This window comes from Lontra canadensis, unplaced genomic scaffold, assembly GCF_010015895.1.
Source record: "Lontra canadensis isolate GAN:19392208 unplaced genomic scaffold, GSC_riverotter_1.0 scaffold82, whole genome shotgun sequence".
Lineage (NCBI taxonomy): Eukaryota > Metazoa > Chordata > Mammalia > Carnivora > Mustelidae > Lontra > Lontra canadensis.
Genome location: NW_022631076.1, coordinates 7,387,161 through 7,406,302, shown reverse-complemented (window position 1 = coordinate 7,406,302; position 19,142 = coordinate 7,387,161). Strand labels below are relative to the sequence as shown.

At 36.5% G+C, this 19,142-nt stretch overlaps 1 protein-coding gene across 3 annotated transcripts in view; it reads left to right on the top strand.

Annotated features, from left to right (window-relative positions):
• ME2 (malic enzyme 2) overlaps positions 1 to 19,142 on the top strand; it is a 56,044-nt gene that overhangs the window by 30,879 nt on the left and 6,023 nt on the right. For 2 of the 3 annotated variants that reach the window (XM_032882485.1, XM_032882486.1), the window contains exons 11-15: positions 663 to 777; positions 3,202 to 3,344; positions 9,911 to 10,013; positions 18,152 to 18,222; positions 18,888 to 18,986. In XM_032882485.1, the coding sequence (XP_032738376.1) occupies positions 663 to 777; positions 3,202 to 3,344; positions 9,911 to 10,013; positions 18,152 to 18,222; positions 18,888 to 18,986 (531 nt within the window). The remainder of the gene's footprint in view (positions 1 to 662; positions 778 to 3,201; positions 3,345 to 9,910; positions 10,014 to 18,151; positions 18,223 to 18,887; positions 18,987 to 19,142) is intronic. The other variant, XR_004385588.1, reaches the window with a different exon arrangement.

Sequence of the window (19,142 nt, the reverse complement as noted above, 5' to 3'; positions counted from 1 at the left end):
TTATAACACCACTAAGGATTTAATTTTTATAGTTTTTGGCTTGGGATTTAGGGAGGAAAGCATGTTTCTCCACTCAGCCATCTTGGGCCAGAATTCTCTGTTCCTCTTGTTTCAGAACTCTTGCTAGTACAAGTCCATGATGTCTATCTGCAATTCTAAAATCCTAAAAGCTCTGAAATCCCAAAGTTTTTTTGAAACTGGTAACAAATCTGATTGACTTGGACTTATCTGGTAGCAAAACCAGAGAGGAATTTGTAGTCTTGACCTTTTGTACTTAGTGTACTAAATTTTCTTCAGTTTGGGGTGCCCATGTTGGGGAATTTTAATATTTGATATATTACAATAATACATTTCTAAAATATGAAAATATTTTACATCTAGCCTAGATAAGGGATTGTAAGCCTTTGTGCCATATTGGATTTAGAAGCACTTCGCAAAGTAAATGAGTTTTTGACAGGGACTAGAAAGTTTCTGGTTAAGGTGGGATTTGTGTTTTATATCTGGGTTTTGTGGACACTGGAAGATAGCGGCTGAAGAGGAAAGTAAATGAGAATGAAAAGGCATTCCTATTGTAGAAAGAATATATGACTCATAATGATGTCTTTTCCTTAATCCTCAGTAAGCATTTACTAAAAAATACTGTATTTTTCCCAAAAATTCAGGGGCGAAAAGCTAAAATAGATAGTCATCAGGAACCATTTGCTCACTCAGCCCCAGGGAATATACCTGATACTTTTGAAGAAGCAGTAAATATTCTCAGGCCTTCAGCTATAATTGGTAAGTAGAATTGTTGACATGTCATCATATCACTTAACAATATGTTGCTGGTCATCAGTACCATGCAGGAGTACTAAAAATGAAATGACCAATTTTATCTAACTTTCAGCATATAATGTGTTTTTCTGAGATAGCCTTTATGTGTAAAGTTCAGTTAACAGATGTTGCCTGTGATTTTAAGTGTGGGAAACTGTACAATTTATCATGCTTTGCTTTTAGACTTGGTGTGACTGCTGTGCTCAAAACCTGAAAAAGACCAAGGTCATAGGATAGACTAAACCAAGAAGTCCTATGCAGGCTCAAATCTTTGCACTGGCAGCAAAGCAGAAAGCATTGTTATGTTTTGAGAGTAAGGCATTGCATAGCTGACTTCAGAGTATGCCAAAATGGTATTGGGTTCACCCCAGAAAATGTAAAAGTCTGTATTTTGTTTTTTATTTTTTATTTTTTTATTAACATATAATGTATTATTTGTTTCATGGGTACAGGTCTGTGATTCATTAGTCTTATATAATTCACAACACTCACCATAGCACATACCCTCCCCAAAGTCCATCAGAAAGTCTTTATTTTTTTTTAAAGATTTTATTTATTTATTTTAGAGACAGGGAGAGGATGCGAGCAGGGTGTAGGGTGGGTAGGAGGGGTGGGAAGAGCAGAAGGACAAGCAGACTCTGTGCCTAGGGCAGAGCCCGACACAGCGCTCAATCCCAGGACCCTGAGATCATGACCTGAGCTGAAACCAAGAGTCAGATGCTTAACCAACCGAGCCACCCAGGTGCCCCAGAAAATGTACAAGTCTTTAAAAGAGGAGCTATTTCATTTCCTATATAGCTGTGAGATTTGAATCCATAAGTTTTTAATAGTTTTATCACTTTCTTGTAGAACCCCTATTGAATGTTAAATAGAAAACAGTCACAAACAGTAAGTTTCTGTGGTCGTTAGCTTCTTCATTAATTAGAACACACAATTTCTTAGGGCAAGAGGACATCTTAAAGATCACCCAATTTCTCTCAAAATTCAATATGAAAACCTAAGAATCTGTCCACCGATTTTCTCTGGAGGGTCAAGGAAACAAAAATTGAAAAAGTTTAATTCCTTTAGAACTCATATAGACTCCTAAAAATATGTCCATACACTTCCCTATAGAGAAACACTGAATATAAATTCCTTTTTTACATAAGAAAAACAAGCACAGAGATGTTAAACAACTTGCCCAAGATTTGTGAGTATTTCATATAGCCAGGAGTGACAGAGAACACTAGAACTCTAGTCTCCAGATCAGTATTCTTTGTTACATATAAGTTTTTAAAGTAGAATTGAAAATTAACTATTTTGATTGTTAAATATAAGTCATCTTACTAGATGAACTGGAAAAGGACTCAGCTGAGGTTTTGCTTGGTCATCCCCAGATTCCCGTCACAGGCTGAGTGCTCTTCATGCTTCTGTAACACTGCATACCTGGCACCTGTTACAGGTTTTCTCATTTTCTGCCTACTTTGTTTTTCTCTCCCCTGTAAGTTGCATTGTGTTCATGTTTATATCCCAGTAGCCTAATGCAGTGTCTGAGACATTGTAAGGACTAAAGAAAAGGTCACTAAATTGTGTCAAGAAAGTAGATTGCTTTAGTCACGATGATTTTTTATCCCTTTTGAATCCCTATTATTTGTTTAATTAAAACCGAGTTTAACAATTTAACATTTGAAATGCAAGTTTTTAACTTTTTAAAATTCATTTTTAATTGTGGTAAAATACACATAACGTAAAATGTGCCATCATAACCACTTTTTAAATTTAAATTCAACATATAGCCAACATATAGTAAGTACATCATTAGTTTCAGATGTAGAGTTCAGTAATTCATGAATTGTATATATCATAACCCTTTTTAAGTGTATGATTAGGTAGCGTTAAGTGCATTCACATTATTGTGCAGCTGGTTTCCAAAACTCATTTTGCAAAACTGAAACTCCATACCAATTAAACAAATACTTTCCCTAGCCCCTTGTTGCCACCTTTCTACTTTTTGTGTTTATGAATTTGACTACTCTGGGTATATCATGTAAGTGGAATGACATAGTATTTGTCCTTTTGTGACTGGCTTATTTTACCTAGCATAATATCCTTAAGGTTCATTCATGTTGCAGCAAGTTTTATCTCAATTAGACAGAGATGGAGATAGTCATACTCTTTTTTTTTTTAAATTTCCTAGAATTTACTATGTTTGGGGTAAACAATAAATATTTTAGTAAAAACTTTCAGCACTTTATTGTTTTCAGATTCGAGATTGTGTTCCTATGGCATTATCTCAGCAATACAAAATACGTGTTTTGTTGTATTAAACGTATTGCAGAAATGCTGTTGATAAGAATTGTTTTATGTTACATGTAAGGAAGTTGCTTTTCCCCCCCTTATGTATTATAGGAGTTGCAGGAGCTGGCCGACTTTTCACTCCTAGTGTAATCAAAGCCATGGCTGAAATCAATGAAAGGCCTGTAATATTTGCATTAAGCAATCCTACAGCAATGGCTGAGTGCACGGCTGAAGAAGCATATACACTTACAGAGGTACTACTAATAATTGTCTGAATTGGTTATGTCCATTATTCTCCTTCCATTGGCCTTCGTTATACATTCTTGCATAATTCTTTTCATGGTTAACTGTAGAGATTACAGTATGCATCCTTGGATCATCAAGTTCTGATATAAACTATTGTGTGTATGAATTCTGGAACATAATTACCATACATCTCCATTCTAACACCTTTCTGTCTTGGGGGCTGTTGTTGTACATTTTAAATCCCAAAAGACAGTCTTGTTCTAAACACAAAATAATTGATTTTGATACATTTCGATACATTTTAATATCTTCTCTTGCCATTCTGTCTGCCGTGTATGTCTGTCCTTTTTATCTTGGGTCATTTTCCTTCTACCAGAAGAACTTTCCTTGAGTGTGGGTCTGATGAATTTATTTTAATAATCTCTTTATTTTGCCTTCATTTTGAAGGATATTTTTTACTATGTATAGAAGTAAAAGTCCGTGGAGATAGTATTCTATTATTTCCTGACTTCTGTTTTCCTTTGGATACATCATTTTGTCTTGGGTTTTGCTATAATGGACATAGTTGAGTTTGTATTTATTCCAGCTGGGACTGTAGAACTCTGTATCTTGATGCCCTCTTTTGTGGCCTATGTTGGAAATATCTGGGTTGGCTGCATTCTCTGTCTGCTCTTGTGGGTCTCCGGTTGGAGAGTGTCAGACTTGTTCTCATATCTCAGGTATCTCTTACACAGCTTTTTGCATATTCCATCCTGTTGACATTCTGTGTGGTCTTTCTTTCTTTCTTTCTTTCTTTTTTTTTTTTTTTTTTAAGATTTTTATTTATTTATTAGTTTGAGATCGAGAGAGAGCAAAAGGAAGGACAGAGGGAAAGGGACAAGCAGACTCCGTGCTGAGCGCAGAGTCCAATGCAGGGCTTGATCCCACAACTCTAAGATCATGACCTGAGCTGAAATCAAGAGGTGGATGCTTAACCCACTGAGCCACACCAGCACCCCTGCATACTGTATTTTAATATTTTCTTTGGGTGTATCTTCCAGTTGCATGCACTCTTTTTAGCTATGCTAATCTATTGCTAGGCTCTTAATTTTATTGTATTTTTCATTTGTAGAATTTCAGTTTGACTGTTTTTCTAATTAGTGAAACAGACTTACAATGGCATATTATAGAAATAATGAATTCATAAATAAATTCTACTTCCTTGCCATCACATTTAATAAAACAATTCTTTTTACTCTTCAAACATAGCTTCACTGTTGGTATTTGTCTTCATGAAAGCCATTGTTTTCAGTCACCTGACAGCTGTCAGGAACAAGTTTTTACTTTCATCCAAATCATTTAAGGTTTAGTACTTCTGAATTCTTTGACACTGCCCCAGAACTATATCCCAGTTACAGTTGTCTGCTCATATACCATTAGGACAGTTAGGTTTTCCCCACTGTTCTGTAGGGATATATTTTTAATCTCCACAATGTAATCACGTTCTGTATTGTTCTTGTAAGTGGTCTTTAAGTGACCCCAGGAAGTAGTATTTAAAGGCTTGTTTATAGTGACACCCAACAGGAAATTATTAGGTCATATACTTCAGAATAGGTAACCAATCTGTGACGAATGCTTTTTTCTGCACTCTATTAAAAATGTCTTTTATTATAGAAAATTTCAAACATATACAGAGGTAGAATAGTCTAGTCAACTCCCATATGCCAGTACCAGCTGTGGAAATATCACCTCCTTCTCAATCTTGTTTCTTCTACGTCCTTCCCACCCTAAACCGATCTCAAGACATCGTATTGTTTCATTGTAAATCTCTCAAAAGTTAAGAGTTCTTTTAAAGATATAATCATGGGATCATTACCACACCTCACAATTTTTAACAGTATTTTTCACATACTTATTTTATCTTTCTACGTAGCTTATAGTTCTCTGCTAAAATAGTCTATCTTGTTATTTAATTTCTGAAATATATGGATCATGATGAAAGTTAATGTCTGATAGCAGGAAATACATTACTCTCTGTGAATCCATTTCTATCCTCTTTCTTTTTCTTGGTTATGCAGTCTTGTATTTTTGTAAGCCTCGTTTTATTTTTGTTTTTTGTTTCCTTCTTGAGTGCTAGATGGTGTGGGTAAACAATTGTAGCGGTAATTTGAGTCTCTGGAGGAGGGGGTCTTCCCTTTTCCTGTGGTGGGGGTTGGTCTGGAGCAGCTCACCTTAATCTAATCAGGATGCAGTCCATGGGGTGCCTGCTCTCTTTCCACAGTTTACCCTTTCTCCCAGCGTGTACCCCTTCGCACATGAATCACAAGTCTAGGACTATTTATTAGCAGCCATCACCCCCAGCAGGCCCTGAACTTCTCTCCCTCTGTCATCGTGAGGCTCCTGATAGCTTTGTTGCTCAGGTTCTCAGCCACAGATACCGCTTCTTTTGAAATCCGCAATCCTCACGTGGGGGAAAGCTTCAAGTGCTGGAATCACATGTATCTTGTTTTCCTCCTCTTCTGCATCTCCCACACCCAGGCTCTCATGATTTCGATAGCACTGCTGCTTGCTTGCTTGCTTGCTTGCTTGCTTTTTTTTAAAGATTTTATTTATTTATTTGACAGAGAGAGATCACAAGTAGGCGGAGAGGCAGGCAGAGACAGAGGAAGGGAAGCAGGCTCCCTGCTGAGCGGAGAGCCCGATTCAGGGCTCGATTCCAGGACTCCGGGATCATGACCCGAGCCGAGGGCAGAGGCTTAACCCAATGAGTCACCCAGGCACCCCACACTGCTGCTTTCTTAACAGATATTTTTAATGTATTTTATCCAGTTTCTCTCATTGTTATGGAAGACTGGGTGTGAAACTGCTTAGATCATTGCCAAAGCAGAACCTTCTCAGAACTTTCCAGACTTAGTATTCATGATCCTTAAGTCTTAAGCATTCTTTTTTTCTCATTGCCAAAGTATTTATTTTGATACATACATTCCCTCTAAATTTCTTTTGCTTCATATTGCCGATCAGTTTAGTTAAAATGAATTCTGACTACTGGTTTCCAGGTTATAGTAATCACTGAAACTTCTAATAGTTATTGAAATCTTTTTCTTTGAAATCATCCACAAAATCAGCTTCCAGATAGCAAAATAATAAATAAATGAAAATCAGTCTCTTTTAGTATACTGCCTTATCTTTTTACCAAAGTATGGTATCCTATTTACCGGTCTTTACTACTTAAAATTAATGGTTATTGCCCCCAAGATTAAGTCTTAGTCTGATACAATGACTGATAAATATACTCAATTTGTCAGTAGGTTTTGGCATTTTAGAAATATAAAATATGTAAATGTTTTAGGCAGTAGTAGCATATCACTGGAAGATGGCCCAAACATTTAAGAATTTTATTTTTTGAATAAATACTGTCATGAAAGCTGTGTATTACTAGAATGAATAAAAATAAAAATCCAACAAGGAGACTAGTTTGATATATTGTAGTCTATCAGTTCTAAGATGCAAATTTTTTCTCAATATTGTATTACCTCCTAAAAATGATAAAAAAGCATTGTGTCATAATTTAATTTTACATAAATTCCTTCTTAGTCTTACATAAAATAATGGCATAAATTACATATTTGCAGTCACCTCTTAAATTTTTAGTGTCCTTTTGTTTTCAGTAGAGAGAAGTCTTAGTGTTACTCTAACACCCTCTGCTGCTTAGTGAGAAAAATACTTTTTAATTCTTGAACTTCAGAATGAGAACACTTGGTTATCATTAAGATCCAGCCATATTTGATTGATCATGTAAGACAAAAAATATCCTGAAGAAGAACTGCTGTAGAATCTTGCCATTCTAGAGAAAATACCCAAGATCTTTCTAAGTCTAAAAATTTACTGATATCATGAGAATGTAGTATTTTTCCTATAAAGAGCTTATATCATATAAGCCATTTTATAAAGCTATTAAAATTAATGATATTACAAAAATAATTATATGCATTATCATTGTAATGTTATATGGCATTAACCATGAACTTCAAAGAAACACAATTAATCTTCAAAGAAACACAATTTCATCACAGTCTCTGTGCTTAGAACAGGTGGAGAATGATCGTAGCTCTCTGTAGAAAATGATACAGCCGCCTGACATTGTAGTATCAGGATAGTCACCTGGGGCCAACACTAGCATAGTTAGATAGCTTCTATACTTTGTGTCATTTTGAAACTGAAAGTATGTCTTATAAAAGTAAAAATTAATATACATTGTAGACCTTCAGGTGGTCCAAAGGGTCAGACTGTTGAGTGTAAAATCCACTAATGCCAAGGATTCACTATACTTCAGAGAATAATCAGCCTTGATAGAATACCCATTTTTAGATCTAGAGAAAAGAAGACAAAATATTATCTAAACACTTATTATTCTGTCCAATGTTCAGGTACCATGTGAGTTTGTCCATCCTTCTGTGTGGAGATAGTTCAGTTTTCTGTAAACCATCTCTTACTTAATCCAGGTACCTGTTCAAACATGACTGACTTTTGGCTCAGTCAGTTAAGCTTGATTTCAGTTTAGCTCATGATCTTGGGGTTGTGGGATTGAGCCCAGTGTCAGGCTCTGTATTTGGTGTGGAGTCCGCTTAGGGTTGGCTTTCCCTCTCCCTCTGCCCTTCCCCGCTGCTCTCTCTCTCTCTCTCTCAAATACATAAATCTGGGGCGCCGGGGTGGCTCAGTGGGTTAAAGCCTCTGCCTTTGGCTCAGGTCATGATCCCAGGGTCCTGGGATCGAACCCCACATTGGACTCTCTGCTCTGTGGGGAGCCTACTTCCTCCTTTCTCTCTGCCTGCCTGCCTCTCTGCCTACTTGTGATCTCTGTCTGTCCAATAAATAAATAAAATCTAAAAAAAAAATTGCTAAAATACATAAATCTTTTAAAAATAAATAAAAATTAAAAAAATAAAAGAAATAAACATGACTGACTTTAGTCATACCTCAAGCATTCCAAGATAGATTATCCTGTTTGAGAACTACTGTTTTCTTGCTCTTTGCGGTTTTTTGCCAAAGAGGAGTGGAACAGATGGGATTTGTGGTGGGGAAATGATATTTAAAGGATTTATGGAGGCACCTGGGTGGCTCAGTTGGTTAAGCGTCTGTCTTGGGCTCAGGGCTCAGGTCATGATCCCAGGGTCCTGGGATTGAGCCCTAGGTCCCTCCTCAGCCGGGAGCTGCCTCCTTCCTCTCACTCTGCTGCCTCCCGGGGTTATGCTCTCTCTTTCTCACTTTCTCTCTCTCTCTTTATCTCTCTCTCAAATAAAGTCTTTAAAGAAAATAAGAGATTCATAAATTTACTTTCAGGTACTTTTCAATTTCACAGGTATCTAATTCTCCTAGAAATGTTGAACATGGGGGCGCCTGGATAGCTTAGTCAGTTAGCATCTGCCTTTGGCTCAGGTCATGATCTCAAGGTCCTGGGATGAGCCCTGCGTGGGGCTCCCGGCTCAGCAGGGGAGTCTGCTTCTCCCTCTGCCCTCCCCTGCTCATGTGCACTCGCTTGCTCTCTCTCAAATAAATAAATAAAATCTAAAAAAAAAAAAAAGAGAGATAATGCATATGCTAGTAACATTATATTCCATTATTGAGCACAGTACTAAAATTGGTACTACAAATTTGGAGACTTATTTTTCTTTAATAAGGCAACATGCTGTATTTTTCTGGGGTAATACTGTGGTTATACCATACATCTGTTTTGTAAACTGTCCAACAGGAGCATTGTTAGCATAATAGAAAGACCATGGGCTTTGGAGTTACAAAAAAAAAAAAAAATCTGGATTCAAGTTTAACTACTACAATTGTAACGTGTGACTTTTTACAAAGTACTCGGTAATCTAAGCTCTAGTTTTTTTGAGATTTTTTTTTTTTTTATATCAGTGAGGTGGAGATGATGATAATCTCATAAGGCTTTTTATGCAGGCTAAACTGAGGGAACACATACAAAACACCTGGTACAGAGCCAAAATTAATAGATGTATGGTCAGTGATCACAGTTTAACTTTTGGTGTGTTCCCCTTCATTCACAGATGTTTATAGCAATCTTTATTATTCAGGATGGTATTTGTTGGCCCATCTACATTTTAAACTTTTTAAAGGAAGTAGAAGGGGCACCTGGGTGGGTCAGTGGGTTAAAGCCTCTGCTTTCAGCTCAGGTCATGATCCCAGAGTTCTGGGATTGAGCCCCACATCGAGCCCCACATTGGTCTCTCTGCTCCGCGGGGATCCTGCTTCCTCCTCTCTCTCTGCCTGCCTCTCTGCCTACTTGTGATCTCTGTCAAATAAATAAATAAAAATCTTAAAAAAAAATAAAATAAAGGAAGTAAAAGTGTGAGGTTTTTTAGTTTACTGATGGACAATTTTCAATATTATTTGAACGTGTGCTCTGCATAAAAACTCATTCTGATAAGAATTTTAATGAAAGATTATGTTATATAGTAAATTATGACTGTTTACAAGTAATACATTGGTCTATTTTAGTACAGGATTTAATTGTGTTTTGACTTACCTCAATGTTGGTCCACATTAAGTTACAAATTGAGGTTATTTCATTTCTTACCAGGGAAGGTGTTTGTTTGCCAGTGGCAGTCCATTTGAGCCAGTGAAACTCAGTGATGGGCAAGTCTTTACACCAGGCCAAGGCAACAATGTGTATATTTTCCCAGGTAAGTGCCACCATGATTTATATTAAAGAGTAATAGGTAATTAAATTAAAATACTTAACAAAATTACATAGAATTTAAGATTAAAATGAATAATAGTATTTATAGAATTTTGCTACGTATATATAGGGAAACTCAAGGAATTCAGCAAATCCAGCTTGCTTTATTTTCTCTGTAAATGTATTTATTCATCTTTTCCATTAAGCCTGTTCTTATTATAGAAATAATGTAGTACATGGTATATAAAAATGCAAAAGGAACAGAATGTTATAAAATTATTTAGTCTCTGCCTTCAGTACCTCTTTTTTCCCTAAGTTTTTATTTAAATTCCAGTTAGTAAAACAATTTCAAAAAATAAATTCCAGTTAGTTATACAGTGCAGTATTAGTTTCAGGTGTACAATATAGTGATTCAGCACTTCCATCCAACACCCAGTGCTCATCAGGACAAGTGCTCCTTAATCCCACCACCTGTTTAACCCACCCCCCCACCCCCACCCCTCCTCTGGGAACCATCAGTTTGTTCTCTATAGAAAGAGTCTGTTTCTTGTTTGCCTCTCTTTTTTCCTATTGCTCATTTGCTTTATTTCATAAATTCCACATATGAGTGAAATCAAATAATCTTTGTCTTTCTCTGACTGACTTATGTTGCTTAGGGTAATACTTTCTAGCTCCATCCATGTTGTTGTAACTGGCAAGGTTTCATTCCTTTTTTTTTTTTCTTAAGGGCTGAGTAATAGTACATTGTATATATATACCACATCTTCTTTTTATTTTTTTTTAAGATTTTATTTATTTATTTGACAGAGATAGTGAGAGAGAACACAAGCACGGGGGAGCTAGAGAGGGAGAAGCAGGCTCCCCACTGAGCAGGGAGCCCAATGCGGGGCTGAATCTCAGGGTACTGGGATCATGACCCAAGCTGAAGGCAGACACTTAACAATGGAGCCACCCAGGCGCCCCTGGCCCACACCTTCTTTATCCATTCACCAGTTGATAGGCAACCTACATAATGGGAGAAGATATTTGCAAATTACATACCTGATAAAGTGTTAGTATGCAAAATATATAAAGAACTTATAAAACTCAACACCCAAAACCCAAATAATCTAACTAAAATATCAGCAAAAGACATGCATAGACATTTTTCCAAAGAGGATATACAGATGGCCAATAGATACATGAAAAGATGCTCATCATCACTGGTCATCAGGGACAAACAAGTCAAAACTACAATGAGATAATCACCTCACACCCATCAGAATGGCTAAAATCAACAACACAAGAAACAGCAGGTGTCAGTGAGGAAGCAGAGAAAGGGGAACCATCTTGCACTGCTAGTGAGAATGCAAGCTGGTGCAGCCACCCTAGAGAACAGTATGGAGGGTCCTCAAAATGTTAAAAATAGAACTACCCTATGATATAGAATTGCACTGCTAGGTATTTACCCAAAGAATACAAAAATTCTAATGCAAAGGGATACTGCACCCCAATGTTTATAGCAGCATTATCTACAAGAGCCAAAGTGTGTAAGCAGCCCAAGTGTCTCCTTGGTACCTCCTTATTGTACTTCTCAGCTATAACCACTGTCAGTGGTTTGCTTTGAGTTTTTCTGATGGTTACCATCATGACTAATACCCTTATCTTCCCTTATCTTGATTCTAGCCATGGACTGTATGTATGAACTTCCCACTGTTAAATATAATAGTGTACACATACCTCCTAATACTTTGCTTCTACCTTTCAATTTGTGTTACTATTTTTGGTTTTCCTAGCAGTTACCTTTATTTTTATATAACGCATCTAAAAAACTTTTGATAGCAACTTACAATAGTTTTTATTAGTTTGCCACTGTTGAAAAATCGGGTGTTTAGCTGTATCTGTTCTTATTCCATCTCTCAATTTTGGTTAGTTAATGTTTCTACATTGTAGGGCTCCTGTGCGGCTCAGTCGGTTAAGCATCTGCCTTTGGCTCAGGTCATGATCCCAGGGTCCTGGGATTGAGCCCCACATTGGGTTCCCTGATCACTGGGGAGCCTGCTTCTCCCTCTCCAATTCCACCATGCTTGTGTTCCCTCTCCCTATCTCTGTCATAAATAAATAAAATCTTTAAAAAAAATTTCTACAATGTAGAGAGGGTTTTTGGACATGTAGGTTGTGCTCTGTTATTTTCTGTGCTTTGTAGCTTGATTCTGAAATTACATGACTATTTATGTCTAAACAGGGGTTGATTTGATAAATATAGTAGAATATGTAATTCTATATTACAAAATTTTTGAAATTCAAAGTAAAAGTCTTTCAAGTATCAAGTATCATGAATCAATCTTTCATTTCCTGCCAGCTTTCTTCATTTCTTCTGGATCCTGCTCCACAGGAAACTACTTTCTCTTTTTCTTTTTTTAAGATTTATTTATTTGAAAGGGAGAGTGTGCATGTGCATCAGGGGAGGGGCAGAGGGAGAGGATCCCAGGCAGACTCCCCTCTGAGCAGGGAGCCTGATGGGGGGGCTCAATCTTACAACCCTGAGATCGTGACCTGAGCTGAAACCAAGAATCAGATGCTCAACTGACTGAGCCCCCAGGCTCCCCGCACAGCAGACTTCTTCTTGTAACCTGTTTTGTTCTCCCTCTCATGCATGCTCTGTTTCTGTCTTGCTGTTATTCCTCTCTATCTTGATCTCGTTTATCAGGAGTACATCTTTTAACAAAGTGTTTTCGTTAAGCACGGATGAAAACTTCCTGAGTTTTTACATATCTTAAAAATGTCTTTATTTTGTCTTCTCACTTGATAGTTTGGTTGGGTAGAGGTTTGTAGATTGAAAGCCCATTCCCTCAGATCTTTGAAAATATTTCTCCACTTTTAGTGTTGCTGTGAGAAATCTGATGTCATTGAGATTCTCATTTCTTTATCCATACTAGCTTTTTCTCTCTAAAAATACTTAAAATTTTATCTTTATCTTTAGATTTCTGAGGGTTCCTGGGATGCATCCACATGTGGGCTTATTTCCATTTATGATGTATATCTGTGTGGGGGCCAGGTCACTATATATTCTTTTCCAAAGGATTTTTTTAACTTTGTTTTTTCTTTCTTATTTCCTTCCTTCCATCATTTGTTTTTCTCTTACGGAACTTATGTTAGATCAAATACTTCTGTTGTCCTTGACTTGTAATTTTTATTTTACATTTTGAACTCTGCCTTTTTAAATTCTGTAATGTGGGGGAGTTCTATTCATTTAACTCTTGATTTCAGGGCTGTGAATTCAAGCCGCATGTGTGAGTGTGGAGCCCACTTAAAATAAAACCTAAAACAACAAAAAAGTCTTTTTTTTTTTAATTATAAAAATTTTCAAACATACACAAAAGCAGAAAGAAGAATGAAGTCCCATGTTCCTGTCTCCCGCATTTCAGCAGTTACTAACATGTAACCATATTTTCCTACCCATTCCTTCCTCAGAGTTATTTTAAAGCAAATCAGAGAGATCATATAATTTTATTCTTAACTACTACAGTATATATCTCTTAAAAAGTAATTTTTTTTACTGTTGATCGAAATTTTTTTTAATTTTATTTTTTTCAGTGTTCCAAGATTCATTGTTTATACACCATACCCAGTGCTCCATGCAATACCTGCCCTCCTTAATACCCACCACCAGGCTTACCCATCCCTCAGCCCTTCCAAAACCCTAAGTTTGTTTCTGAGTCCACAGTCTCTCATGGTTCATAATTTCTTTTAATTAAATGTAATACTCATATCATACCACATAAAATGAACATTTGTTTGATATCACATATCATCAGTTCAGTAGGCTCAAATATTATTTTTTTTATTCCCAATACCTTTATCTTATCCTAAAATCACTCTTTTTTAATAGCCACTTTTATTTTTTTAAAGGTTGCAGGCTCTTTTTTAATTTCTTCTGAGAACTAAGATTCTTTTAAATATTTCTTCCTTTTTGCTGTTCATTTTCTATAAATTTCTGGTGATCCTTAATTGTTCATTCATTTTAATGAAAGACTGTGTTGGATTTGGCCTGAATTTCCTTTGTCTTCTTGTGGGCCTCTCCCTGAGGAGCTGATAGTAGGAGCTACGATTTCATGACAGGTAGATTTTTAGTGTACGTAGGCTAGCATCAAGCAAGCACATTTTAACTGTTGTCAAAGTAAAGAAGACTTCTAGCCTGTGAATACCCCAATGCTTTTGTGTGTGAATTTTCCTCCATTTCCTCCTATGTAGCTGTTTCGTGTCTAGAATTCTACCATGCTTGGCTCTTGAGACCTAGTGTCTGTAATAGAAACTCTCTCATCACCAATGATCTCTTTCTAGAACTTGATAATGTTCAGAATCCATCCATTCTATCCAGCAGTATTCCTGTGGCATAAAGGCATAAGAGTATGGAAAAGAATACTTTTCTGCTCATTTTAACAAAGTCATCTTCTGTATCTTATTTGACTAATAAGGAATTTGGCAATTGATTATTTTTATACAACACCACAAAATCCTAACTTTATTATTAACCATTACCAGCACTATAAATACAGATGTAAAAGTGACTTGGTAGTAGAGGTAAACATGGGCTTTAAAGCAGGAGACCAAAAGTCTGTTGATTAAAAAAAGGTAAGGCTCTGATAATGTTTGAATTACCTGGTCCAGCAGTTATAACTGGATGAAGTAACAACAAAACTAAAACCTTTACAGGGTCAAAAGGCTAATAAGATATTGACTAATAAAATACTCGGGAATTCTGGATCAAGAGTAGGGGGAGAACTTGAGCTTCAAAAACCAGTATGTGAAGGCCTTTCGCCATGAAGTGTTCTCTCATCAGCAAGAGGGGGCTGAGCTGTCCAACAACAGTGCTTTTGGTGGGGGGAGGGCAAGCGTCAGAGTCTGGCATCTGCCAAGAGTGGGATTCTGTTTGAACCTCTCGTGCTGTAGCCCTAAAGGCTGTACCGTCGAATATGGGTCTAGTTTGCACTGTCGCGTGGATGATCTAGAAAACCTCAAGCCTTTGTTCCGGCTTACCAGCACGCACAAGTGACTGGCAGAAGCAAACAGAAATCTTCTACGGAGCAAGATAAACACTATCCTTTTCTTCAGGTTACTTTCACAAATTTTGAAATACACCTCCAGTTAAAAAATTAAAGATAAAGACACATGTACAGAGACAAGACAGCAGAAGCCAAAAGTATCAGAAACAACAGGAAAACTGGAATTCTGGCTATCAAACAGGTGCTGTGAAACAAATATGCTTGTTGTGTTTATGGAGATAAAAGCCAAGCTTGAAAGATTTGGCCAAGTAACACTAAATTGTAGAATTGAAAAATAAAATAAATTTAAGAATTCAGTGAATGAGGCTTATGGCAGATTAGACTAAAGAGAATTAAACTGTAAAGTCAGAAGAAATGATCGAGAGACCAAAATAAAGAAAAATATAGAAAAACTGATATATACCTTTAATTGATATACTTTATTGTATGGTCCCAGAAGATGAACATGAGAATGAAGCAGAGGCAATATTTGTGTCTCGATGACTGAGAATGTCTTAGCACCTGATGAATGAAGTCAGTACACAATATTGACCGAAACCAGTGAAACCTGTGTGGGATAAATAAAAGGCCACATCTAGGAACATTGTTGTGAGGCTTCAGCAAACAATAACAAAGAGAAGACTATGAATGCAGCCAGAGCAAAAGGATTTCCTTGAAAGGAGCAACTATAATACTTTATCAGTTAAGCAGATTGAAACTGTTAAAGGGACATGCATTGTCTGGCAGGAGGGTACATTAGAGATTGCCATGAAGTTTTCATAGGGTACAGGTTATAAATTTTAGGATAATCACTAGAAGGCTAGAAGAACTTCCCAACTATGGTTAGAGACTGTTAAGGGAGGAAATGAAATGATTAAAAAAAAAAAAAAATTCGACAGTCAAGAATGAAGAGGAAAGGAAGGAACATGGAATAGACAAGACAAATATAAGAGGACAATAGATTTTGCTCCAATCATTTAAGCAACTATATTAACTATAGATGGAACAAATAAATGCTCTACTTTCTGAAATATATCTATTATCTAGAGGCTAGATTAAAATAAAGAATCTATTAACCATCTGTTTTTCTTCTCATCCTTGATTAATTGGATAACTGAGTGCCCCACTCTGACCAAAGACTATTGTGATACTCTTTGAATACTGTAAAACAGAATTTCTAGACAGGAAGACACCAGAGAGAGTTGAGGAAGGAGGTGTCAGAAAGTAGGGTGATTGAAAGCCAAGTCACCACAGTGATGCTCAGAGTGGGTAAGCCCCATCCTCGTCCTCATGGCTACCAATCATTCTTTTAGTTCCTAACCCTTACATATGAAAAACACTCAAATGTTACTCATCAACTAAGGAAATTTCTTATATAAACAATTTATTTCATGAGAGACTAAAATAGACAGGAAATAAAAAAGCTGTTTAGGAAGAAGCAGGGATTGATTAAGTGGGGAGAAGGAAAGTTTAAAAATTATCAGTAACCACATGGAGACGAAAATGTTCCAGAAACAGGAGAGAATTTTTTTTTTTAAATTAGAAAACAAAAATGAGCTCTTGAAAAGTTTGATAGCAGAAGGATTATTAAAAAAAAAAAAAAAAAAAAAAGCTGAGGAAATCACCTAAAAAACAAGCAGAGAACAAGGGATGGAAAACAAAAGAAGAAAATTAGAAGACTAGTCCAGAAAGTACAATATCAGAAAAAAGAACTGGAGAGAGAGAGAACAAGTAAGTGGAAGGAAGAATATTATCGAAGATTTCATGAACATTTCCCCAAACTGAAAGACCCAAGTTTCTAGATAGGAAGGGGCTCCCACTGAGCGCCATATGTGATATGTGAAAGTCATGCACCTCAAAGCCCATCACTGGGAAACTGCAGAACATTTGGGACGAGAAAGGTTCCTAATACTTCCAGAAATGCAGTAAAAAGATAATCACCAAAAAGGATCTGGAATCGAATTGGCACTGGTTTCTCACCAACAGTTCCGGCAGCTAAAAGGTATTGAAGTCATGACTCACAATTCTGAAGGGAAATTATTTCCAAACTAGAATTCTAAACCCAAACAATCAAAAATAAGTGGACAGTAGTTAAAAAAAAAAATGGGGGGGAGGGGCATCTTTGGAAAACTGCAGGAAAACATGTCTGACCAAAAAGAGGGAGTAACAAAAAACTAGGAAAAAGTGGGATTTAGGAAGTGAACTCAGAAAGAAAGAAAGGGAATCCCTATGAAGATAAGGGATTTTGCAGGATGACTGCTCCAGATCCGGGATGGAGAGCAGGATCTGGGCTGGAAAGCAGATGGTCACAGCAGCAGAGGATTCTTCTAGAGGATGAAGGAAGAGAGTACATGAGGTGACTGAGTTACTGGATGATTCAGGCAAACGAATGACTGTTTCAGTGTGAAATAATTTTAAGTACTGAAAAAGTAAAATAAGGAGAATAGGATAGTAACTTCAGGGAAAACCAAAAGTTTTGCAGAAGAGGAGAAATAATCACGACACGGTGTTAATAATGGCTCTGCTGGAAGTAACACTCATGAAGTCATAATAATATAAACGTTGACTGCTGATTGATTCAGCCAAAATGGTGCCCTAACCGGCAAAAGGGACAGGCTGGAAATGGGAAAGAAAGCCAAGTACTTAATTCCTACAGGAAGGAGTGGGTGATATTTAAAACTCAGAAGTCAATCAGGAGAAATACAAGCAAGCTGTTTGAGAGAAAGAAATATAAAAATAATCAGCTAAAAGAATTGAAAGTAGCTGCCTTTATAGGGCAAGAAGTGGCAGGGTTAGAGGTGGGCTGGGAATTGATGTTTTTTATAACAAGTGTTGATGAATTGTATGCATTGTTATTTTGCTAATTGTAAAAAACTAAATTGAGAAAAGCCATTTGATATTTCTCAAGTTATTCTAGGAGGTAAAAATTCTAACAGTTAACAAAGATCATTTGATTTTAACTCTTAGGTTTCTGTTTTCTCTTGGCTACTAATTTGGGGGGGGTGGCCGTCTGGGGCTAGCAGTCACCATTAACTTGCTTCAAGTTTGGAATTTGTTTGGTTCCTTTCATAATTTGAAAAGTGACCTTACTAAATAAACTATTTAAAATGTTTTGTAGGCGTGGCTTTAGCTGTTATTCTCTGTAACACCCGGCATATCAGTGATCATGTTTTCCTAGAAGCTGCAAAGGTAAATGTTTTAAATATTGTTTGGCTCTTTTATTAGGATGAATTATAAAGATGAATGGATCTTAATTAAAAGCAGAGAGAGAAAATGAGTTAAATCTGCCTTATGAATGGAAAGGAAGTTATTCATCTGTTGCTTTTTTGATTTGGCTCTCTACTTTTGCATGAGATTAATTTTATATCATGATTTTTCAAATGTTTGAATGTTAAGCTATGAATCCTTTCATATTTATAACACATACAATACCTGTTGTGTATCCGTATCTGAAGGTACTATATTGTGACGGCATAGATAAAATGTAACACCTTCATTTTTTAATGGACAAATACTGGTTTATTTGGAGTGTGCTGGCCTGTTAGAGTGCCAAACTGTAATAGGAGTTTTGAAGAACTCACATTAATACAGATTTTCATGCTTATTTTCATAGTAACTAATGTAATTATGCCACACTTTGTATGTGTTAAGTAGAATATGTCAATAAACCTTTCAATCTGGTTATTTCTTATTTAGTGGTGAACAGTTTTCATCTCTGCGGTGCATATTCCTGCTAAAAATAAGGAGAATTATCTTACCTATATTATTTTCTGCTCCCCAAACCCCTTTTCCATTTTATTAGGTCCTTATTCTGTGTTACCTAAACAAAAATAAAATGCTGTTTTTCTCTTCAGGCTCTGACAAATCAGCTGACAGATAAAGAGCTAGCTCAAGGGAGACTTTACCCACCACTTGCTGACATTCAGGAAGTTTCTATTAACATTGCTATTAAAGTAAGTATTAATGTATACCTCTTCACATAAATTTTAATGATGTTTTCTTTATTTTTAAGATTTTATTTATTTATTTGGCAGAGAGAGATCACAAGTAGGTAGAGAGGCAGGCAGAGAGAGAGGAAGGGAAGCAGGCTCCCTGCTGAGCAGAGAGCC